We start from the raw sequence: 25,022 nt of genomic DNA, 5'->3' as shown, positions 1-25,022 counted from the left end.
ATGAAAAGTCATCTCGTGCAAGCTATTGTGGAATACCTAGGTTTCAAGTAGGGAAAGATGAAGTGAGAACTGTGGAACCCAAGGTTAAAGACATTGTAGATCTCCCTCCACCCACCAACAGGAAGGACATACTGAGATTCTTAGGGGACAGTGGGTAATATAGGCATTTTTGTAAAAATTTCACAGATGTTGCCATGACCCTGACCAAGTTGTTGAGTAAAAAGTCAAAATTTTGTTGGGATAAACATTGTGAGGAAGCTTTTGTGGAAATTAAGGAAATGTTAATCAGTGCCCCAGTGCTGCGCATGCCTGATTATGAAAAACTATTAGTGTTATATGTGGATGCCAGTGAGAACGTATGGGTGGTGTGTTAATGCAGGATCATGAGGGAGTGGAACATCTCATAGGCTATTATTCTAAGAAACTGCTACCATATCAGGGGGCTTACAGCACTATTGAGAAAGAGACTTTGGAACTTGTGCTGAGTTTGAGTCATTTTGAAGTATATGTCAGAGGGACGGGGCAGCCTGTACAGGTCTTCACCGACCACAATCCCCTGATTTTCCTGCATAGGATGAAAAACACCAATGAAAGGCAGATGAGATGGTGTCTGGTCTTACAGTATTATGATCTAGAAATGCACCATGTAAAAGGCAGCGAGAATGCAATTACTGATGCCTTGTATCACGCCCCATCTACTCGTGAGGCATCCTAACTAGGTGCTTCATGCTTCTTTTGGGAAGGGGAAGTCATGTTATTGGCCAAGTTTACCCTGAAAAGGAACATGCTTTCTTAGTGTCTCCATGACCCGTTTTCCTTCTAAACATTTCTTTATTCTTAGTTATAAGTTAGTATAGAGTGTATTTACTCACTTTATATCATATAGTATTAATCTCTTCTGAATACAAGTTCTTTATATATATATATATATATATATATATATATATATATATATATATATATATATATATATATATATATATATATATATATATATATATATATATATATGTGTGTGTGTGTGTGTGTGTGTGTGTGTATTATGTAAGGGAAAAGGTGTATTTGAGGTGGAATGTGTTGAGGTGAGAGGTGATGCATGTCTGTCTCTCATACCTGAATCAGCACATTCTTCAGAACGCAGAAAGGCCTTGAGGAGAAACAGAGGGGTGGCGTTCTCATGGGATAAATTTTGGCGCTGATGTGATAATTGAGCGGGTGTGTGGAGGTATTAGTGATGTGATGGTATAACCCTGATATCCAGGATCAGGTTGGTGAGTCTTGTGGTACCAAGAGCCCTTGTTCGCTGAAATTTGGTTGGTGAATTGTGTCGGTGATGTAACACTGAGAGGCAGCCATCTTGTGATTGGGGTTGTGGTGGTGTTTTGGCGTTATTGGTGTCTTTGCTGATGGTGGTATGGTGTCATAGGTCCACTATGGTTATGGTGGTGATGTCTTGTGAGGTTTGAGGAGGTAAAATATGAGAATTGTTATTTGGTGACACGGTGACAGCGTCTGGGGAGATTCCTGCAGCTGGGGAAAATATTCCAGTGGCCAGTAAAGGAGTGAAAGGGTTTTAATGCTTTGTGAAGTGATGAAATTTTTTTTTTTTCTTTATGTAGGAAGGACACTGGCCAAGGGCAACAAAAAAAAAAAAAAAAATGCCCACTGAAATGCCAGTCCCATAAAAGGGTCAAAGCAGTAGTCAAAAATTGATGAATAAGTGTCTTGAAACCCCCCTCTTGAAGGAATTCAAGTCATAGGAAGGTGCAAATACAGAAGTAGGCAGGGAGCTCGAGAGTTTACCAGAAAAAGGGATGAATGATTGAGAATACTGGTTAACTCTTGCGTTAGAGAGGTTGACAGAATAGGGGTGAGAGAAAGAAGAAAGTCTTGTGCAGCGAGGCTGCGGGAGGAGGGGAGGTATGCAGTTAGCAAGATCAGAAGAGCAGTTAGCATGAAAATAGCGGTAGAAGACAGCTAGAGATGCAACATTGCGGCGGTAAGAGAGAGGCTGAAAACAGTCTGTTAGAGGAGAGGAGTTGATGAGATGAAAACTTTTGATTCCACCCTGTCTAGAAGAGCAGTATGAGTGGAACCCCACCAGACATGTGAAGCATACTCCATACATGGACGGATAAGGCCCTTGTACAGAGTTAGCAGCTGGGGGATGAGAAAAACTGGCAGAGATGTCTCAGAACACCTAACTTCATAGAAGCTGTTTTAGCTAGAGATGAGATGTGAAGTTTCCAGTTCAGATTATAAGTAAAGGACAGACCAAGGATGTTCAGTGTAGAAGAGGGGGACAGTTGAGTGTCATTGAAGAAGAGGGGATAGTTATCTGGAAGGTTGTGTCAAGTTGATAGATGGAGGAATTGAGTTTTTGAGGCATTGAACAATACCAAGTTTGCTCTGCCCCAATCAGAAATTTTAGAAAGATCAGAAGTCAAGCGTTCTGTGGCTTCCCTGCGTGAAATGTTTACCTCCTGAAGGATTGGACGTCTATGAAAAGACGTGGAAAAGTGCAGGGTGGTATCATCAGCGTAGGAATGGATAGGACAAGAAGTTTGGTTTAGAAGATCATTAATGAATAATAAGAAGAGAGTGGGTGACAGGACAGAACCCTGAGGAACACCACTGTTAATAGATTTAAGAGAAGAACAGTGACCGTCTACCACAGCAGCATTAAAACAGTCAGAAAGGAAACTTGAGATGAAGTTACAGAGAGAAGGATAGAAGCCATAGGAGGGTAGTTTTGAAATCAAAGCTTTGTGCCAGACTCTATCAAAACCTTTTGATATGTCCAAGGCAACAGCAAAAGTTTCACCAAAATCTCTAAAAGAGGATGACCAAGACTCAGTAAGGAAAACCAGAAGATCACCAGTAGAGCGGCCTTGACGGAACCCGAACTGGCGATCAGATAGAAGGTTGTGAAGTGATAGATGTTTAAGAATCTTCCTGTTGAGGAAAGATTAAAAAACTTTAGATAAGCAGGAAATTAAAGCAATAGGACGGTAGTTTGAGGGATCAGAACGGTCACCCTTTTTAGGAACAGGTTGAATGTAGGCAAAGTTCCAGCAAGAAGGAAAAGTAGATGTTGACAGACAGAGCTGAAAGAGTTTGACTAGGCAAGGTGCAAGCACGGAGGCACAGTTTCGGAGAACAATAGGTGGGATCCCATCAGGTCCACAAGCCTTACGAGGGTTTTGGCCAGCGAGGGCATAGAAAACATCATTGTGAAGAATTTTAATAGGTGGCATGAAATAGTCAGAGGGTGGAGGATAGGGAGGAACAAGCCCATAATCGTCCAAGGCAGAGTTTTTTGCAAAGGTCTGAGCGAAGAGTTCAGCTTTAGAAATAGATATGATAGCAGTGGTGCCATCTGGTTGAAATAGAGGAGGGAAAGAAGAAGCAAAGTTATTGGAGATATTTTTGGCTAGATGCCAGAAGGCACTAGGCGAGTTAGATCTTGAAAGGTTTTGACACTTTCTGTTAATGAAGGAGTTTTTGGCTAGTTGGAGAACAGACTTGGCATGGTTCCTGGCAGAAATATAAAGTGCATGAGATTCTAGTGATGGAAGGCTTGAGTACCTTTTGTGGACCACCTCTCTATCATGTATAAGATGAGAACAAGCTGTGTTAAACCAAGGTTTAGAAGGTTTAGGACAAGAAAAAGAGTGAGGAATGTACGCCTCCATGCCAGACACTATCACCTCTGTTATGTGCTCAGCACACAAAGACAGGTCTCTGATACGGAAGCAGTAGTCATTCCAAGAAAAATCAGCAAAATATCTCCTCAGGTCCCCCCAACTAGCAGAGGCAAAACGCCAGAGGCACCTTCGATTAGGGGCATCCTGTGGAGGGATTGGAGCGCTATGACAAGATACAGATATGAAATTGTGATCGGAGGAGCCCAACGGAGAAGAAAGGGTGACAGCATAAGCAGAAGGATTAGAGGTCAGGAAAAGGTCAAGAATGTTGGGCGTATCTCCAAGACGGTCAGGGTGTTGCACCCTACTCGTGGAGGATAGCAAAGTTGTAGGCTAGTTCACCAGGATGGTCAGTGAAGGGAGAGGAAAGCCAAAGCCGGTGGTGAATATTGAAGTCTCCAAGAATGGAGATCTCTGCAAAAGGGAAGAGGGTCAGAATGTGCTCCACTTTGGAAGTTAAGTAGTTAAAGAATTTCTTATAGTCAGAGGAGTTAGGTGAGAGGTATACTCGTACTCGTACAGCACAGATAAATTTAGTTTGAGAGTGACTCTTTAGTCGTAGCCAGATGGTGGAAAACTCGGAAGATTCAAGAGCATGGGCACGAGAGCAGGTTGTCATTGCGCACATAAACGCAGCATCCAGCTTTGGATCGAAAATGAGGATAGAGAAAGTAGGAGGGAACAGAAAAGGGGCTACTGTCAGTTGCCTCAGACACCTGAGTTTCAGTGAGGAAAGGAAGATGAGGTTTAGAAGAGGAGAGGTGGTGTTCTACAGATTGAAAATTAGATCTTAGACCGCGAATGTTGCAGAAGTTAATGAAGAAAAAGTTGTGGGGGGTGTCAAGATACTTAGGGTCGTCGACAGAAAGGCAGTCCGACCTGGGGACATTTATGGTCCCCTCCCCAGATGGGAACTCCGAGGCTGGTGTACAAGTCGCTATGATGATTTTAAATTTTTTTGAGTGAAGGGTGTGTGTGTTTTTAGGTGCTTGTAGTTTTGTGTGGAGGAAGAAAGTTGTCTTTAGAGGGCAGGGTGTGACTGCCCCCTTGTGTTGTGAGACACAAAGGGAAACTTTCAGTGAGGTCACAACTGGGTTTAATGATAAGTTCACAGGAACCCTGAACAGTGCATTAGACCTCGCTGGGAGTAATTATCATTTCGGCAGGTGTCTACTGCCTCCTCCTGTATATGAATGCCATATATTTGTGTGTATAACCTTTAAGCAACAGGGGAAGCGATATAAGAGCCTGAAGTAGGGTAAAACGTATTGCGATTGAGTGTGGGAATTATCCTGTGTTGGTCTAGAGTAGAAAATAGTTCCCTAATTTCCATTAATGTGTATTACCTCAATTTATTTGTTAGTTAACATTATTATTAATATATCCTGTTATTATATAGGATAACTGTGATTTCTACCCCAACATTGATCTGGTATTGAGGTGATTTCTGGCATGTTGTGCCAAGGTAAGGGTTTTGTGAGAGGTTTAATAGCTGACGATTTCGGATAGGTCGGGTAGGAATTCGAGGCCTTTAAAAATCCAGACCTTTAAAACTTTCTGGGATCAATGTACCATCCACTTTCTTGGAAAGATAACCGGGATCGTGATATATATTATTATTATTTTTTATTATTACGGCCCTCGTACCCGCCTCACCAACCACTAATCTCTCCATCTAACCATCGGCTTCGAATACTGTCTCAACCACACTGTGGTGGTGTGGTAAAGTTGAAGCTTTGGAAACACATCTTGACTCGCGTCTCGATTGAGCTACCGAGCTGACGGCTCACTTCCACCTCCACACCCTCCTCACTCACTTCTTGCAGTTGGAACCATCCTCCCTAATGCTGTGACGAACACAAACACGAAAACTCACACACGTACATTCACCATCTTCATTACATACATGCCTGAGTTACTTGTATCTTTGTTGTATTATGGGTATGTATTAACTTTCCTTTATTGCTTATTATTTGGTATATGTTATATTAATTTTGTTGCTTATTAACTTGTATATGTTTCGTCACCTTTGGTTTCCTTCATTGCTTATTAGCTTGTATATGTTATGTTAACAGTACATACTTGTTTGAACCCAAGCGGGATCACTGGGTCCTAGATAAGTTGCACGCGCTATGCCCGCTTCAGGTAGTAAGTTTTATTTCATACTCGTTTCATTACCTTATGCTACAAGAAAATGTGCAACACACCCTTAAGGTGTGTCCAAACTATCGAGCATGCCCGACGGGCAAACAGTGATACCAGATCACAATGAGTAATGAGAATGAGGGTTGATGACGTCAGAAGCGGGAAAACCACAGGCAGGGATCTGGCAACAAACAGTACTACCAGATGTAGCTGAGCCCTGTACAATATCTACTCCTTCACCGGGAAAAGACTGGCGGGCAAAGTTGTAAACTGATGAGTGGTGTCAAATACTGGTTCATGGTTCAGTTTCACTCTGACCCTGCTAAGGAGTCGGGTGCGGCACTTGTCTCACCATGCCGAACACAGTCGAGAGGAAGAAAATAGCCTTGTGTGGGATAATTCTTGGATTGTATATAAAAAAGAAAAAACAAGCCAGAGCTCATAGGCGTGTGTGGTGCAAGGACTGGTTGAGGAAAAGAGGAGAGTTGGGAAGTCATGCAACTATATATCGCGAACTCCACGACAAGCCTGAAGATGGTTTTATCCAGTATATGAGAATGGATGTAAATAGTTTCCACACACTCCTAGGAAAAGTGGAACCATACATAACAAAACAAGATACCCACTTGAGGCAGAGCATATGTGCAGAGGCTCGTCTGGAAGCAACCCTCAGATTCTTAGCATCTGGATGTTCATACACAGCACTGCAATACTCCACCAGGATATCCAAGCAGAGTTTGTCTCTCATCATACCGGAAACATGCAAAGTGTTTCGCATCATACCACTCGAAACAGTTTCTGGGGTTTCCTGCAAACTCACAGACATTTGCCCGCTAGTTTGCCCCCAGTCTCCTCGCTTCTGACGTCACCTTCGTGCCTGCCACTCACCCTCCTTGCTATTGTATTGGAACGGGATCTGGTATCACTGTTTGCCCGTCGAGCATGCTCGATAGTGTGGACACACCTTAATTAGTCAACCAACTTTTACCCGTGCTTGTAATATACGTTGGGAGCCTGTCCAGGACAGTATCTTATGAATTGGTATGTGATTTGTATGTTAACGTAATTGCTAGTTAAGTAATCACTGTTTTTTACTTAACTTGTCTTCAGCCATACATACCCACTGACATACATAACATAACCACATTATTCACACTCGTTTTCGTCACTTCTTCGTATATCTCACGAGTATCTGCTGGTGGGTGCACAGTGACCTTGCTTTTAAATATTTCACGATAGGCCTGGTGAATAAGTAAAGGGCTAACTGCGTATTCACATCAATAGCTGTATCGGTTTCAGGTAGGGATTATTCCGTGCAGTGTAGTTCCACTTCCTCACATACTGCTTCGAGACTCATGGTCACTCATTCGAAGCCACTGAAGCTCCAAATCAATTCTTAATTTCCTCGCGAGTAACTAGACCAGTCTAAACTCAAAAGAGTATTTTAGGCCAGTTCTTGTTTGTTGTAAGTGAGGTACATCATTCGCTGACCTATGGCTAGTTATGTCTGTAATGGAAAGGCTCATCAGGTGTCGCGCCCCTCTCTCTTAAAGGTTGTTAACTCATGCCCAAGGGTGCAAATCCCGTCTTTGCGGTTAGTAACCCTTCACTTTAACTCAAGTGAAACTTAGGAAATAACTTGTGGTCGAGTTTTGACATCAAATCTTTCCATTTTCTACTCAAATGAATACATCAAAATGGTGAAATTCCTAGACCATACAGAATTTGTAGGAAAGCATTCTGTAGAACTTAAAGCCTCCAAAGTAACCAAGGATAAACTAAAATGCATTGCTAGTAGTTTCGAGATTCCATTCCAACATGACATTCGAAAAGATGACCTCATGACACTCATTTTAACTCATCTTGGAGAAGAACCTAGCCCTAGTAAAGGACTTGAGATAGTCAGACTAAAGATCTTAATATCCTTTTAGAAAAAGAAAAATTTAAAATGAAAGCCTTGCAGATACAGATAGAATATGAGAAGGAGAGACAGAGAACATGAGAAGGAACAAAGAACATGAGGTTAGACAAAGAGAACATGAGGAGAAACGAGAAGGGAAAGAAAGAGATTACCACACTCCTGTAACTGTAAACTCAGTGAGAAAGCTTTAACAATCTTGGGAGATCTAGAAAATAACATTGATTATGCTTCAGTTAAGAAAGGTATTCTAGCGGCATATTTCATTACAATAGGGTTACAGACAAAAATTTAGGAATCTTAAACTCCAGCACGAGACATACTTGGAGTTCGCATTAGATAAGTACAAAGCGCTGCAAAGTGGCTTAAGTCAGCTTTAGTTACCACATATGACCAGCTAGTAAACTTGATCGCCTTAGAGGAATTTAAACGCAAGGTGCCTCATTCAGTTGTAATGCACATCACCAGCAGAGATGAAACAAGACAGACTTAAAGCTGCTGCCAGTTTTTACTGGCCGGTGGTGCAGTCTTTCCACCCCTTGTCATTAACTCCTTCACGCCCAGGCGGGCGACGGTCACCCATGTGTCCCATACCACCCACCCACAAGACTTACGCTCGTCCAAAAATATTTAAGAAATATGCATGCAAATGCTAGGAAAGTGTTATTAATCCACTATTTCCACTTAAAAATGAGCAAATAAACATAGTGATATATTATAACATAAGAAATAATAATGGAAATGGTAATGATGATAAATAAATCATTGTAATGATATAAAGATGGTGGTGAAAATAAAAGTACTAGGAATATAAGTAGTAGTTGTAGGGGTAGTGGTGGTGGTAGTAGTAGTAGTAGTAGTAGTAGTAGTAGTAGTAGTAGTAGTAGTAGTAGTAGTAGTAGTAGAGTCATTTACTTACGGTAAATCAAAGGTGGAAATCTCTCTAATTTTTCAGCCATCATCCTTTTGGGGGATCCTCTACCACTTCTCACAACACCAGTCATTGTGGCGTTACGGCTCAGCAAATAATTGCTAAGACTGAGACTTGTGTACCAGTTATCGGTATCTACATGTCGACCGTGATCTAGTAAGTCCTTCATCAAATGTATGACTGTCTTCTGAAATGCTGAGGTTCCCTGCTGCTGGATCATCAATTTTGAAGGCCCCTTTGCCATAATAGACAGCAGAATTCCAGGAATATCCATCCCAGTGGTCACCAGAGGGGCAAAGAACAAATACCTTGATGCCAAGACGAGCTCTTTATTTTTATGAACTGTCTAAATCCAAGACGACCTTTCCACAAAATAAGTGCTTCATCAACAGCTACATCCTCACCTGGTTGCATAACTGCTTGGCACCCTCATGAGGTCCAAAAATGGTTCAATTCTGGTTGACAGTACATTTTTCTTGACAGTGGCAGCAGATGAAAATCTCAAGAATTAGAGAATGGAGAGAAAACTATTCGTACTCATCACTTCCTTTGTGCAAACTCGTGGGCCTCCAAAAACTGCATTGTATGACCAATACATATTCATATTGGGTAGTTGTACCACTCCCATGGCTATCAATAACCCAAAGAATACATGCATGTCATCTGCTGTTACTGGTTTCCACTTTAGCCCATGTACTTTTTTCTTTGTTGGATTTTTCAGCAAAATAAACATCAGCTCTCTCATTAGCCCATGAACACAAATTAGAAATCACATAGCCATTTATAAAATGACTAAAATCATCTCCAGGAGTATGGAAAGTAAGGGCTGGAATAGCCTGGGGCCCTTGGGCAGCACCATCGGTGAAGCCGGGCGGTGCACGTGGCTGTGCGTCAGCAAAGATGTCGACAAGAAACTGCCACCCACTGCCTTCAACTGAATCAACATCCTCCCATAATTCACTATCACTAAGCTCCAGTTCACTGTCACTACTCTCATCTTCACCCTCACTTTCTGGCACATATGATGTATCAGAGTCTGAATCACCCCTGTCCGACATGGCTGTAAATTCCTAAAAACTATCACAAAATATAGCAAAAATAAGTTTTCAATAATGGCAAGGCAATGAGAAGACACTAAAGTACGTCCTTTTGTATCGATCGCCTTAGGCAAACTGGGCATGGAGAGGCACTTCCGGCCAGTAATATTTTATGATGGACAGTCACGCCACATATAAGCAAATTGATTGGCTGATGGGCGTGGCTTTTTTTATTCCCAGCAGTAGGCTATACCAGGCTCATAGACTGCCTACAGGACGAAAAACCACTCCGCAATATGTACGGGTATCGCATGACGTATATGTATACGTCATGGTGTTTGGTACGGAGCGTGTCCGTGACGTAAAGGTGTACGTCATGGGCGTGAAGGAGTTAAAGACTCACCACTCCCATATAATCCTACAGGGGAACTTGAGCTGGAACAACCTAATTTCTTTCCGGTTAAACCGTGACCCGAGCAACATATCCACCAACATGCTGTAGTGTTCCACAGACTGCAGGAGGCACAGCTGACAGTAAAAATTGTCCAAAACTACATTTGACAGAGTAACAATCACTACTTGGATCAGCAGGTGGGGCATGGCTGTGTCCGTCCAAGAGCCGCCAACGTGTCCGCCTTACTGGAGTTACCGGTGCCAGCCTCCAAGAGGGAGATATGGCGCTTCCTTGGGATGGCGAGTTTTTTTCCGCTGGTTCTGCCCGAACTTCGCGGAAGCAGCCGCCTCTCTAACAGGACTAACAAGTGGAACTGCCAAATTCGAGTAGATACCAGAGACTGTTAGCGAGCATTCGATCAACTCAAGAATCTGTTAGCTTGAGAGCCGGTACTGCAAGCACCGGACTTCTCCCGACTATTCTCTCTGCAAATCGATGCTAACGACATCACCTCAGGGGCAGTCCTCCCACAGGAGAAGAACGGAATCTATCATCCGGTGGCCTATCACTCAGCCAAGTTCAACAGCCACCAGAGGAATTACAGCACAATCGAGAAGAAACTGCTCTCACTTGTCTCAGCAATTCAAAAGTTTGAATGCTACCTGCACGCCAGCGTCAAGCCCCACCACAATCCTGTGACATTCCTACAGTGAAACAAATTTATCAACCAGCGTCTTCTCGGGTGGTTACTTCTCTAGCCTTATGACGTGACCATCCGACGCATAAAAGGCTCTGAAAATATCATCGCTGACGCTCTCTCGCGAATCCACCTCTGATGCTGATGAGGGCCTCTCCAATTTTCCTCCCGTTTCTACCGTCACCAAGGTTCTTGTTACCGGGTGCTGACGTCCTTAGGGAGGAGGCTCATGACACCGAGATCCATTTTAAATTGTGTTTTGCCAGTGTGTGTGTGTGTGTGTGTGTGTGTGTGTGTGTGTGTGTGTCTAATTAACTTAACCCATCACCACATTGTCCAAGTAACTGGAATTTAATTTATTTTTCTACATTTAACTTATTAATCTCACCCAGATACCCCATAGTTTTTTGTCTGAAAGTAAAATCTAACAAATCCTCCTGAATTCAACCCAGCTTAACCAAGTCATTTCACAGCTGCTTGTAGGGTGTGGAATTTAATACAGCTAATTGCATTCACTCTAACTCAACTATCCCCATCTGCTTGCTGGAATAGGCAGAATTTTTTAAATCATTTTGCACTAAGCAGAAACTAGTATGTCAACTGTATGTTATCCCGAAAGACCTGCCTCTCTCTTTCCTTGGCTTGGCCAAGCTGCCCCCACCATTGTTGTGTTGACATCCCGGGGTGGGTTCAAGTCTGAACTTGCCTCGTGTACATAATTAAACTCATAAAATGTCAATATCCCGATTTTTTTTTTATCGAAAAGTCTAATATAAATTAACATTAAATACTTGTATGTATTGTTTTGATATTAAAGTACAAAAACATAATGGGTAGAGTCTTAAGTGCTAAACATAGCGCATATAGCGAGTTTAGATTTTACTTTTACTCTTAGTTAAAGTGACTTCAGAAAACTTTCATAGTTTCTTGTATACACTTTTTAGCATTTAGTTTTAGCTGGGAGTAAATTTAAAAGTCTTTCAGAGGATTTTATGTATACGTAAGGTGGCAGGTAGGGTAATGCTGCGCCCTATGTGATGGCCAATTGATAGACCTTACCTGTGGCATTAAGGGGGGGGGTAGATTTCACATATAACTATGACATCGTGGTATCAGGATGTGTAGATTGTGAATGACGAGCTGTGGACCACCTCACCGTTTCTTTTGGCTTGGAGGAAGGAATCAGTCCAAAAATTGTGGTTTTAACAGGCAGTATTGCCTATCACTTAGGTGAAAGTATGTAGAGGAAGTTTTCTCTGTTCTTGTTCCCTTAAGGTCATGTGAATTAAATTGTAAATTAGTTATGGTGAAATAGTAACTGAATAAGTCTTGTTTGTTTTGTGAGAAGATGAGCTGTCATTCTTCTTCCCAGTTGCCAGTTCCCAGTTTTTGTTAATAAACGAACTACGCCTATGAAATACTTCGAAGAGACAAACAGTGCCTGCAAGTAAATCATTGTAACGCTACCAAGTAATTATTTTTATAATGCTCTGACTTATTACCATGTTACCAAAGAACCAAAAGAAAGAATTCGAGGTAAGGTAGAGTAACATTATAGAACATGTTCTGTATTTAATAAGTGAAAAATTGAAGGTAAAGAAAAATTTTAAGTAAAAGTTTTAATGAAAAAAAAAAGTTGCTAACTCACCCCAGCACCGCACTACGTAAATGATAAACCAGAATGTTTTGCTTTTTTTTTTCTTATGTAGGAGGGACACCGGCCAAGGGCAACAAAAATACAAAAAAAAATAAATAAATAAAGGTAAAAAAAATAAAGGCTCACTGAGATGCTGGTCCCCGAATAGGTTCTAAAGCAGTAGTCAAAATTTGAAGGATAAGATTCTTGAGACCTCCCTCTTGAAGGAGTTCAAGTCATAGGAAGGTGGAAATACAAAAGCAGGCCGGGAGTTCTGGAGTTTACCAGGGAAAGCGATGAATGATTGAGAATACTGGTCAAGTCTTGCATTATAGAGCTGGACAGAATAGGGGTGAGAGAAAGAAAGTCTTGTGCAGGGAGCCAGCAGGAGAAGGAGAGAATGGTGCCATCTGGTTGAAATAAAGGAGGAAAAGAAGAAGAGGCAAAGTTATTGGAGATGTTTTTGGCTATGTGCCAGAAGTCACAAGGGGAGATAGATCTTCAACGATTTTGATGTTTTCTATTAATGAAGAAGTTTTTGGCTATTGGAGAACAGATTTGGCATGATTCCAAGCAGAAATAAAAAGTGCATGAGATTCTGGTAGTGGAAAGCTCAAGTACCTCTTGTAGGCCACCTCTCTATCATGTATAGCTTGAGAACAGGCTGTGTTAACTACTTCACTGCGGATGCTTAAAAACGCGCATTGCCTACGCCGTATACGAATACGTCGTAGGCTTGCGAGCGGTCACTTATCTAATTTCTTATACTATAGTTCTCTCTCTCTCTCTCTCTCTCTCTCTCTCTCTCTCTCTCTCTCTCTCTCTCTCTCAGAGCCAATCCTTCAGTTGTCATAGAAATATGAGGCAGGAGTTGCGACACACACACACACACACACACACACACACACACACACACACACACACACACACACACACACACACACACACACACACACACACACATTTACGATTTGAGGTGGTTGGAAGGTAGTAAATTACAGAAGAGATGGTGATAGTAAAGGAGGAATAAATGGGGGAGGATGGGAGGGCGGAGGTATCAAAAAAGAGAGATTTTTTTTTTTTTATGTAGGAAGGACACTGGCCAAGGGCAACAAAAATCTAATAAAAAAAAATGCCCACTAAAATGCCAGTCCCATAAAAGGATCAAAACAGTGGTCAAAAATTGGTGGATAAGTGTCTTGAAACCTCCCTCTTGAAGGAATTCAAGTCATAGGAAGGTGGAAATACAGAAGCAGGCAGGGAGTTCCAGAGTTTACCAGAGAAAGGGATGAATGACTGAGAATACTGGTTAACTCTTGCGTTAGAGAGGTTGACAGAATAGGGGTGAGAGAAAGAAGAAAGTCTTGTGCAGTGAGGCCGCGGAAGGAGGGGAGGCATGCAGTTAGCAAGATCAGAAGAGTAGTTAGCATGAAAATAGCGGTAGAAGACAGCTAGATATGCAACATTGCGGCGGAAAGAGAGAGGCTGAAGACAGTCAGTTAGAGGAGAGGAATTGATGAGACGAAAAGCTTTTGATTCCCCCCTGTCTAGAAGAGCAGTATGAGTGGAACCCCCCCAGACATGTGAAGCATACTCCATACATGGACGGATAAGGCCCTTGTACAGAGTTAGCAGCTGGTGGGGGTGAGAAAAACTGGCGGAGACGTCTCAGAACACCTTACTTCATAGAAGCTGTTTTAGCTAGAGATGAGATGTGAAGTTTCCAGTTCAGATTATAAGTAAAGGACAGACCGAGAATGTTTAGTGTAGAAGAGGGGGACAGTTGAGTGTCATTGAAGAAGAGGGGATAGTTGTCTGGAAGGTTGTGTCGAGTTGATAGATGGAGGGATTGAGTTTTTGAGGCATTGAACAATACCAAGTTTGCTCTGCCCCAATCAGAAAATTTAGAAAGATCAGAAGTCAGGCGTTCTGTGGCTTCCCTGCGTGATATGTTTACCTCCTGAAGGGTTGGACGTCTATGAAAAGACGTGGAAAAGTGCAGGGTGGTATCATCAGCGTAGGAATGGATAGGACAAGAAGTTTGGTTTAGAAGATCATTAATGAATAATAAGAAGAGAGTGGGCGACAGGACAGAACCCTGAGGAACACCACTGTTAATAGATTTAGGAGAAGAACAGTGACCGTCTACCACAGCAGTAATAGAACGGTCAGAAAGGAAACTTGAGATGAAGTTACAGAGAGAAGGATAGAAACCGTAGGAGGGTAGTTTGGAAATCAAAGCTTTGTGCCAGATGCTATCAAAAGCTTTTGATATATCCAAGGCAACAGCAAAAGTTTCACCAAATCTCTAAAAGAGGATGACCAAGACTCAGTAAGGAAAGCCAGAAGATCACCAGTAGAGCGGCCTTGACGGAACCCATACTGGCGATCAGATAGAAGGTTGTGAAGTGATAGATGTTTAAGAATCTTCCTGTTGAGGATAGATTCAAAAACTTTAGATAGGCAGGAAATTAAAGCAATAGGACGGTAGTTTGAGGGGTTAGAACGGTCACCCTTTTTAGGAACAGGTTGAGTGTAGGCAAACTTCCAGCAAGAAGGAAAGGTAGATGTTGACAGACAGAGCTGAAAGAGTTTGACTAGGCAAGGTGCAAGCACGGAGGCACAGTTTCGGAGAACAATAGGAGGGACCCCATCAGGTCCATAAGCCTTCCGAGGGTTTAGGCCAGCGAGGGCATGGAAAACATCATTGCGAAGAATTTTAATAGGCAGCATGAAGTAGTCAGAGGGTGGAGGAGAGGGAGGAACAAGCCCAGAATCGTCCAAGGTAGCGTTTTTAGCAAAGATTTGAGCAAAGAGTTCAGCTTTAAAAATAGATGTGATAGCAGTGGTGCCATCTGGTTGAAGTAGAGGAGGGAAAGAAGAAGAAGCAAAGTTATTGGAGATATTTTTGGCTAGATGCCAGAAATCACGAGGGGAGTTAGATCTTGAAAGGTTTTGACATTTTCTGTTAATGAAGGAGTTTTTGGCTAGTTGGAGAACAGACTTGGCATGGTTCTGGGCAGAAATATAAAGTGCATGAGATTCTGGTGATGGAAGGCTTAAGTACCTTTTGTGGGCCACCTCTCTATCATGTATAGCACGAGAACAAGCTGTGTTAAACCAAGGTTTAGAAGGTTTAGGACGAGAAAAAGAGTGAGGAATGTATGCCTCCATGCCAGACATTATCACCTCTGTTATGCGCTCAGCACACAAAGACGGGTCTCTGACACGGAAGCAGTAGTCATTCCAAGGAAAATCAGCAAAATACCTCCTCAGGTCCCCCCAACTAGCAGAGGCAAAACGCCAGAGGCATCTTCGCTTAGGGGGATCCTGAGGAGGGATTGGAGTGATAGGACAAGATAAAGATATGAGATTGTGATCGGAGGAGCCTAACGGAGAAGAAAGGGTGACAGCATAAGCAGAAGGATTAGAGGTCAGGAAAAGGTCAAGAATGTTGGGCGTATCTCCAAGACGGTCAGGAATACGAGTAGGGTGTTGCACCAATTGCCCTAGGTCATGGAGGATAGCAAAGTTGTAGGCTAGTTCACCAGGATGGTCAGTGAAGGGAGAGGAAAGCCAAAGCTGGTGGTGAACATTGAAATCTCTAAGAATGGAGATCTCTGCAAAAGGGAAGAGGGTCAGAATGTGCTCCACTTTGGAAGTTAAGTAGTCAAAAAATTTCTTATAGTCAGAAGAGTTAGGAGAGAGGTATACAGCACAGATAAATTTAGTATGAGAGTGACTCTGTAGTCGTAGCCAGATGGTGGAAAACTCGGGAAGATTCAAGAGCGTGGGCACGAGAGCAGGTTAAGTCATTGCGCACATAAACGCAGCATCCAGCTTTGGATCGAAATTGAGGATAGAGAAAATAGGAGGGAACAGAAAAGGGGCTACTGTCAGTTGCCTCAGACACCTGAGTTTCAGTGAGGAAAAGAAGATGGGGTTTAGAAGAGGAGAGGTGGTGTTCTACAGATTGAAAATTAGATCTTAGACCGCGAATGTTGCAGAAGTTAATGAAGAAAAAGTTGAGGGGGGTGTCAAGACACTTAGGGTCGTCGACAGAAAGGCAGTCCGACCTGGGGACATTTATGGTCCCCTCCCCAGATGGGGACTCCGAGGCTGGTGTAGGAGTCGCCATGATGATTTTAAACTTTCTGAGTGAAGGGTGTGTGTGTTATTAGGTGCTTGTAGTTTTGTGTGGAGGAAGAGAGTTGTCTTTAGAGGGCAGGCTGTGACTGCCCCCTTGTGTTGTGAGACACAAAGGGAAACGTTCAGTGAGGTCACAGCTGGGTTTAATGATAAGTTCACAGCACCCCCTGAACAGTGATTTAGACCTCACTGGGAGTAATTATCGTTTCGGCAGGTGTAGTGGGCAGCTGTGTGTTTACGCACTTGAGTGAGTCACAAGGAATAAACTAGGGAGGGGGGGGGGAGCCGTACATCCCGCACTGTCACTGGGTAGAGAGAGAGAGAGAGAGAGAGAGAGAGAGAGAGAGAGAGAGAGAGAGAGAGAGAGAGAGAGAGAGAGAGAATGTAGGGAGGAGGGAGGAGAGGAGAATAAGAGGGCAAGAAATGAACAAGGAAAGGGGGGAACTGTACCCCGCCCCTTTTCTTTCCTTCCTGATGGAAAGGGGTATGGGATGAAGAGAAGGATAGGAGGATATGGAAGATAAGGGAAGGACCATAGGAGAAACTATGATGTTAGGCTCTGCCAATGAGACTTCCTCATTCTTGATAGAGGGTTGGGCATGTGGTAGCTTATTTACGTGACTGGTGGGAACAGGGAGGGTGGGAGGAGTAATAGAACCTTAAGGACGTAATGCAGAGACTGTCAAGACAAGGCAAGGCAGTATATGGAAACGCTCAACAACAACTAAAATAGAATCTAACCATGACGCACACGTATTAGTCATCGTATATGCCACTGGCTTTTCATGATGCTTACATAGGCGTCATTGAAGAGTTTAAACTAAGGTCTGGAATGTTTAAGTCGAGAAAAAGAGTGAGAAATTTATGCCTCCATGCCAGACATTATCACCTCTGTTATGCGCTCAGTACACAGACACGGTTCTCTGACACGGAATCAATAGTCATTCCAAGGAAAATCAGCAAAATATCTCCTCAGGTCCCCCTAGTTAGCAGAGGCAAAATGCCACAGGCACATCTGTCTAGGGGGATCCTGAGGAGGGACTGGAGCGATAGGACAAGATATAGATATGAGATTATGATCGAAAGAGCTCAACGGACAAGATAGTTGAAAAGCAGGATTAGAGGTTAGGAAAAGGTCAAGAATGTTGGGCGTATCTCCAAGACAGGAATACAAGTAGTGTGTTGCACTAATTGCTCTAGGTAGTGGAGGATAGTAAAGTTAAAAGCTAGTTCACCAGGATGGTCAGTGAAGGGGGAGGAAAACCAAGGCTGGTGGTGAACATTGAAGTCTCCAAGTCTCCAAGAATGTACATCTCTACAAAAGGGAAGACAGAATGTGCTCCACTTCGGAAGTTAAGTAGTCAAAGAATTTCTTTATAGTCAGATGAGTTAGGTGAATGGTATATAGCACATAAATTTCATTTAAGAGTGACTCTGTAGTCGTAGCCAGATGGTGGAAAACTTGGAAGATTCAAGAGCGTGAGCACGATAGCAGGTTAAGTCGTTGCGCACATAGACACAACATCCAGCTTTGGACTGAAAATGAAGATAGAGAAAGTAGGTGGAAACAGAAAAGGGGCTACTGTCAGTTGCCTCAGACATCTGTCTTTCAGTGAGAAAAAGAAGATGAGATTTATTAGTGTTTATTAGTGTTTATTAGTAGTGTGGTGTTCTACAGATTGAAAATTAGATCTAAGACCCCCAATGTTGCAGAATTTAATGAAGAAAAAGTTGAGGGGGGGTGTCAAGACATTCAGGGTCGTACTAGAAGTGCAGTTCTGCCTGGGTACATTTGTGGTCCCCTTCCCAGATGGGGACTCCGAGATTGGTGTAGGAGTCGCCATGATAATTTTGAATTTTGAGTGAAGGATGTGTGTGTGTAATTAGGTGCTTGTAGTTCTGTGTGAAGGAAGAGAATTGTCTTTAGAGGGCAGGCTGTGACTGCTCCCTTGTGTTGCAAGACACAAGGGGAGCTGGGTTTAATGATAGGTTCACAGCACCCCCGGTTCCAGTGCTTTAGACGTCACTAGGAGTAATTTTCGTTTTGGCAGGTGCCTTCTACCTCCTCCTGACGTCAATGAATGTACTCTTATACAGTACGCCGACAACACACAGTTCCATCACGGTGGCACAGTACAAGAACTGGATTTATTAATAGATAAAACGGAACAAACTATACAGAACGCAAGGTTGTATTTCCTAAGTCACAGCCTCATGATTAATGAAAAAAAAAAAAAACATGCATTTTTATTGCGACACGCCAAGTAATATAAAAAATGATAAGCGATGTCAAAATAAGACTACACGACATCACCATCCAACCCGTCAACTATGTGAAAAACCGTGTCTATATAAATAGACATGAAGTTTGAGAAATATATTGATATAAACAAAAAAGTAATGGGAACTGATATTTGTAAATAGAATAAAAGATTATTTTGATTAAAGCATACAAAATTATAGTACAGTCCCTGGCTTTCAGTATCCTAAATTAACGTAGCACAATATGGAGCACTACTAACTATTCTTCAAACAAATAATGAAAAGCTTCAAAATACGGATGTGGTCATATTCAGATCTCTGAATAATCTCTGTCCCAGTCACATCCTACATCTCTCCACGGTTAATGACGTCACCCACAGTAGGACACGGCAACAAAACGAACTGATTGTTCCCAAGGCAAATACAGACAGCGCTGAGAGAGAAACTTTCAATTAATAAAATCATCATTATCATCATCATCGTCGTTATATTTATAAAACTCACAACATCCTGAGGTTCCTTGCTACAATGCGTGCTTTGATAAATTATGCTTCTACCCCCCCCCCCCTTGGGTAGTGCGTAGATCACAACTTTGTATGAAGTGTTGCTGCAAGTGGTGTTTCTTCATCTGCTTGATTGACACTTTGTTTAACTATACATCCATTATCAGTGAACGCCAGTCACTATCTCCAATGAGGAAAAACGTAAATACATAGATAAAGACTCACCACTGGAGAGAAAACGTTAAGGAAAAGGCAGTCCTCCTCTCCCTTATACTTTCTTTCCTTCATGGTTAGCTCGAAGAAGGGTATCTGTGAACATGTTGGCGGCACCATCGTTCCATCCCTTACTCCTGTCCACCCTTCGCTTGCTACTGGATCCTACGGGTAAAGAAGTCGGGGGAAATCATCTTCCCAATTCCTGCGTACATTGCAAAGAGCCTTGTTATTTCTTGGGTAACATCTGTTTATACAGGTGGGGATGTAAAAAGACTACAAAAATAAATACATCAATAAATACATTAAAAAAATAGAATTATCCTACATTACTTCTACTCACCTTGAAACGAAGTTGCCCCACAGGAGGCTTAGCATATGGAATGCCTTGAAAAGAGTAGAATGCTCGTCCCTTCGTTGAATATTCCCTGAAGCCTGAGATCTTCCCATCCTCCGTGCTTACTACCAACTGGTCTCCAACACTCTGTGACGCCATAACGCAGCCCGTCAGCATGGCCACAACTACCACCACATTCAAGTGCCCCATCTCAGAGCTGTAAAGTTTATATATATACATTATATATATATATATATATATATATATATATATATATATATATATATATATATATATATATATATATATATATATATATATATATATATATATATATATATATATATATATATATATATATATATGTATATATATATATATACTTAGTTGAAAATCCTTCGGAAAGAAAACTTTTCATCTTTTATTCTTAAGGAAGTTGTATGGGATGGCAAAGTAGTGTTGGTGGTGGTACTACGAATATTACTATTGCAACTACCACCACCATCACTACCGTTAGGGCTTAATTAGTTTACCATGCCCTATTTACCTGTTTTGACTTACGGTGAAACCTTCAGATTCATATTGTGTTATTGGAGCTGCCATCCATCGCAAACTAAAAGAAGACTAACTGAGGCAACGATCATAAAAAAAATAAATAAAAAAAAAAGATAGAATAATGGCACTGAACAAGAAAATAATGTAAGTATTCAAACCGTCCCAAGACACCATGAGACGAATATATCATCTACCAAATTCATCATCAGAGCAGAAAGGAGATGCTCACTCCGTGATGGTAGAACGCGTGAGGTATTAAATCGTATATCTGGCATGTTGTTCACGCATGCGCAGACCCTAAGTGCTGGAAAGATCTCAAATGAACCTACCCCGGTGTACCCGCGCATTATCCCGTCTGCACAGAATGGGTCGTTATCCTAACACACGCGGTGGAGCCACTCATGGAAAATTAAAGCGCTGATTTATTATACCTTATAGTATTATTAGTTTATCAAACAGCACCAGAGAAGCACTCTTTTTTACTGAATAAAATACAATAATAAACGCTGATTTATCATACTTTATACTATTTATTAGATTATTAAACAATACCAGAGGCATTCTTTTTATTGTATGAAATATGCATGTAGCCATAATAGGCATTGCATGGTTGACTGCGTCTTATGGTTTTAATGAACCATGATAGCCTATATGGAGACGTCGGTCTTGACTTGCATGGTTGACTGTGTCTTTTTGTTTTATTGAACCATGATATTGAGACATCTGTCTCTACTTGCATGGTTGAATGGGTCTCTTGATTTTATTAAACCATGGTAGGCTATATGGAGATGTCTGTCTTTATTTGTATAGTTGACTGGGTCTTTTGGTTTAATTGTTGCAAACAAGAAATTACGGTATTAAAATAAATTGTATTACGCCTACTTGAGAATCTTTTATATCAGAATTATGGTAAAATTAAGAGTATGCATGTATATAACCATTTAAATTACTGCAGCGTTTTCTAGCACTGTTCATTGGGTATAAAGTTTTATGCTTTTATTGCTTTATACTAGAAATTTCACAATGGGAAAAGTTTAGTTTCTGTTCTGTAGTTGCAGTAATCATTGTCTTAATTAAAGGTATGTAGTTAAACGTTCATTCTCACAAGGCATTATTATTATTATTATTATTATTATTATTATTATTATTATTATTATTATTATTATTATTATTATTATTATTATTTATTCTATTTATTTTGTTCAGTCTTTTCCAACAGATACGTTTTACAATATTGTTCTTATTGTATTTATTTGTCTATCTATATAATTATTGTATAAAGTTGTAATTTAAGATAAGATAAGATAAGATAATTTATTCGTCAAGTTGTAATACAAAATGTAATATAAATGAAATTCATTTTGGCTTAATAGCTCCCTAGTAGTTGCTTATACATAACATTAAAAAGTAAATAAAATCAGTAAAACAATAAAACAATAAAACATTAAGAAAAGAGTCATTACATGGGCTATCGTATACATGCAATATCGGGCTATTTCTGCCCTCATCATGAACCATCACATACAGTAACCATGAATACTTAAATCTAAAAATTATAGTGATGATAGATGATTGAAAAGGAGAATGCTTTTAGGTACAAATGGTTTCCTATATCTGTCAGTAGGCTGCATGGGCAGAACCAACCTTCTACCAGATTTTAGATATGTGTAACAGTTATGTAGCGGATGAGTGATATCTTTCATTATCCTGTCCACTTGTTTCATTGTACCTGTCTGATAGAGCTTATCTAATGATATGGTCTGTGCACCTAATTTTCCTGCCTTCTTAACAATCCTTCCCAGCTTATTTTTATCTTTACAGGTAAGCTTTTCATACCAGGCAGGGTAATTTAGGGTAATTCACACAAGGTAAAGAAAATGCTTGTTGTGGAAGCATTATTTATGGAATATGTGAAGAGGCGCGTGCCGTGTGAGCAGGATAGAGTAATGGTATAGCAAGATGGGTAAGTAAAACTAGAAAGAGAGAGGTAATATGTTTGCTGTTAATGAGGTGACGCAGGGGATGTAAGAGAAAAATGCATTGTATTTCTAGCTATTGCGAATTCTTAAATATATTTAAAGCGTAGATAGCTCTTTTGATATATTAGAACAGGGGTTCTCAACTTGGGGTACTTTGATGGCTGACGAAAAAAAATTAAATTAATTTAAAGACTTAGCATGTTTGAACACCTTGATGGGACACTTGATAAAAGTAAAAACACTGAAAAATTAGATGTGATGCAGCTTCTACAATCACATCTAGCTTCTCTGCGGATGGATTGAAGTCTTACTTCCCCGAATTGTTTGAATTGGAATCAAAATTTATTAGAAACCCATTTGTTGTGAATGTGCACCTTCTCCCAGACAACATGTAAGAAGAATTCTTAGAGTTGGTGTACGACTCTGTTGCAAATGATGAATTTGAAACACTTTCCCTGACCAAGTTCTGGTCAAAAATTAGTAGGCTTACCTGTTTGTTATATTTCATGTTGTTCTGATCTTTTTTGCTGATATCCCCTCGTATTTCCCTACCTGTGTGAACAAGGATTTAACAAAAAAAAAAAAAAAAAACAATCTATGCAAAATTTTAGCTCAGGCGGACAACTGCAAGGCAACTCTAATCGACCGTGAAATTTTGAGATTTTCGTGTTTTCTTTTTTTTTTTTTTTTTTATCTCATATAATTTTCTCTTAAATCAAAACCTTGTCCAGACTTCTTGGTATTATCAAAACCTTGTCCAGACTTCTTCTTGGTATTAGAAGGACAAGTGACAACGAATATAATGGGAAAGGCAACTTGCAAAACTGGGGACAGCGCAGGTAAATACCTATTTTTCGCCTTCATCCAGTCGGCGGACAGCCGTGAATAAGGTTGTGAGTTGTGTTCGTCCGTTGAAAGAATTGCACTGCACCTAACTGCAGTGTAGAAAAATAAAATATTAAGAAATTTATGTTAATGATAAACAGTGAATTAATATGACGTCTGCATTTGTAAATAAAAGTTAATTTATTTGTAATAACTTGTAAGCACTCGTTCATTTTGTTGTGGCATTATAATATAGATCTTCCTCTGTTGTGTTGATAGCCCTGACAAAGTTGTAAAACCATGTTTATAACTTCTTCGTTTTTGTAATGCTATGTGCTTTGTATACTTATTTTGTAACCTAATATGATGCCCTTGATGATTAATTCTTCCTTTTTTTCTTTCAGAACTGTTTGTGTAGGTACGAAGTGGCTTCTGTGACGTGTTCTTCCTAGACTAGTAAAATGGCATCATCTTCAGGTAAGGAAAAATTTCCATTTTTGGCATAAAGCACGAATTCCTACCAAAAGAACTGACCACTGCGTTGAAAAGGTACTCAAACTCTATGATGAATGGAAAGATTTACAGAAAAATTTGACTAGAACTGCAGGCAAGGAAAAAAAAAAAAACATTTTGTGGAAATAATGGACTATCTCTATGACATAGCTCATGCAGATGCTTTGGGACAGATGAAAATTGAAGAGGATAAGTTCTTAATGTTTCAGCGCCCCCCCCCCAAAAAAAAAAAACGCCTGGGCTTTATGGTTGGTGTAGATAAAAAACTAAAATACAAGAAAGAGCACTACAATGGCAATTGTCGGGAAAAAAAAAAAAAAAAAAAAAAAAAGTCATGAGGAAATGGAACAAAATTTTGTTGTTCATCAGTTCGCTACATCACATACCGATGATTCAACATCAAGCAGCCAAAACAGTGGTGGTGATGACGACAGTGAAAATTCCTCTGTCATCGTTCAACAACAGCAACAACAGCAGCAGCAGCAACAGTTCCAGCAACTCGAGGCGCATTGTTTTTTTTTTTTTTTTTTTTTTTTTTTTTTTTTACTCCCCGTCTCTCTGAAGTTTTTGATAGATGGAAAATCACTGACAGAAATGGAGTTTACATATTAATGGCTGATGCAGAGATTTTCGGGCGTGATACTGAAAACTTGGTAATAAATCGCACTTCTTTCAACGCCTTAGAAAAAATTCAGAGAAGCGAGATACATAGAAATACAGCCCAAATTTAACTTAAACGACTGTCAAGAATTTCTGTTGCAATGGGATGGAAAGTTGCTCTCAGCACTCGCAGGCGTTGAAAAGGTTGATAGACTGGCGAGGAGCAATTGTTGGGAGTCCCTGAAATTCCAGCATCTTCAGGAGAACAATAAGCCTGTTTGTAAAGCAGTGGAGAAGTGGGGTATAACCGACAAAATTCTGGCATTTTGCTCTGATACGACAGCAAGTAAAACAGGTCAGGTCAAGTAAATGCTGCCTGTAGAAATCTAGAAAAATCGTTTAATCGCGACCCATTGAACTTCACTTGTAGTCATCTTATTTTTGAGTTATTTTTGAGTTGTATCGACTCACTGACGGGTGCAACTTCTGATTTAGATATAGTGTTTTTCAAAAGATTTAGAGAGACCTGGACGAACCTCAACAAGAAGGTTTACATAACTGGTAGCAGTGAAGTGCATGATGATGTCCGCTATACCATTCTTGGATTTCTTGAATATCACC

General features: G+C 40.8%; 1 protein-coding gene across 2 annotated transcripts in view; it reads right to left on the bottom strand.

The window, feature by feature from the left end:
- LOC135113779 (juvenile hormone esterase-like) overlaps positions 1 to 25,022 on the bottom strand; it is a 98,039-nt gene that overhangs the window by 61,007 nt on the left and 12,010 nt on the right. For both annotated transcript variants that reach the window (XM_064029360.1, XM_064029361.1), the window contains exons 2-3: positions 19,936 to 20,146; positions 19,605 to 19,757 (exon numbers count right to left, since the gene is read on the bottom strand). In XM_064029360.1, coding sequence (XP_063885430.1) covers positions 19,605 to 19,757; positions 19,936 to 20,146 — 364 coding nt within the window. The remainder of the gene's footprint in view (positions 1 to 19,604; positions 19,758 to 19,935; positions 20,147 to 25,022) is intronic.

This window comes from Scylla paramamosain, chromosome 26 (genome assembly GCF_035594125.1).
Source record: "Scylla paramamosain isolate STU-SP2022 chromosome 26, ASM3559412v1, whole genome shotgun sequence".
NCBI classification, from domain to species: domain Eukaryota; kingdom Metazoa; phylum Arthropoda; class Malacostraca; order Decapoda; family Portunidae; genus Scylla; species Scylla paramamosain.
This window is presented reverse-complemented; position numbering and strand designations above follow the sequence as displayed.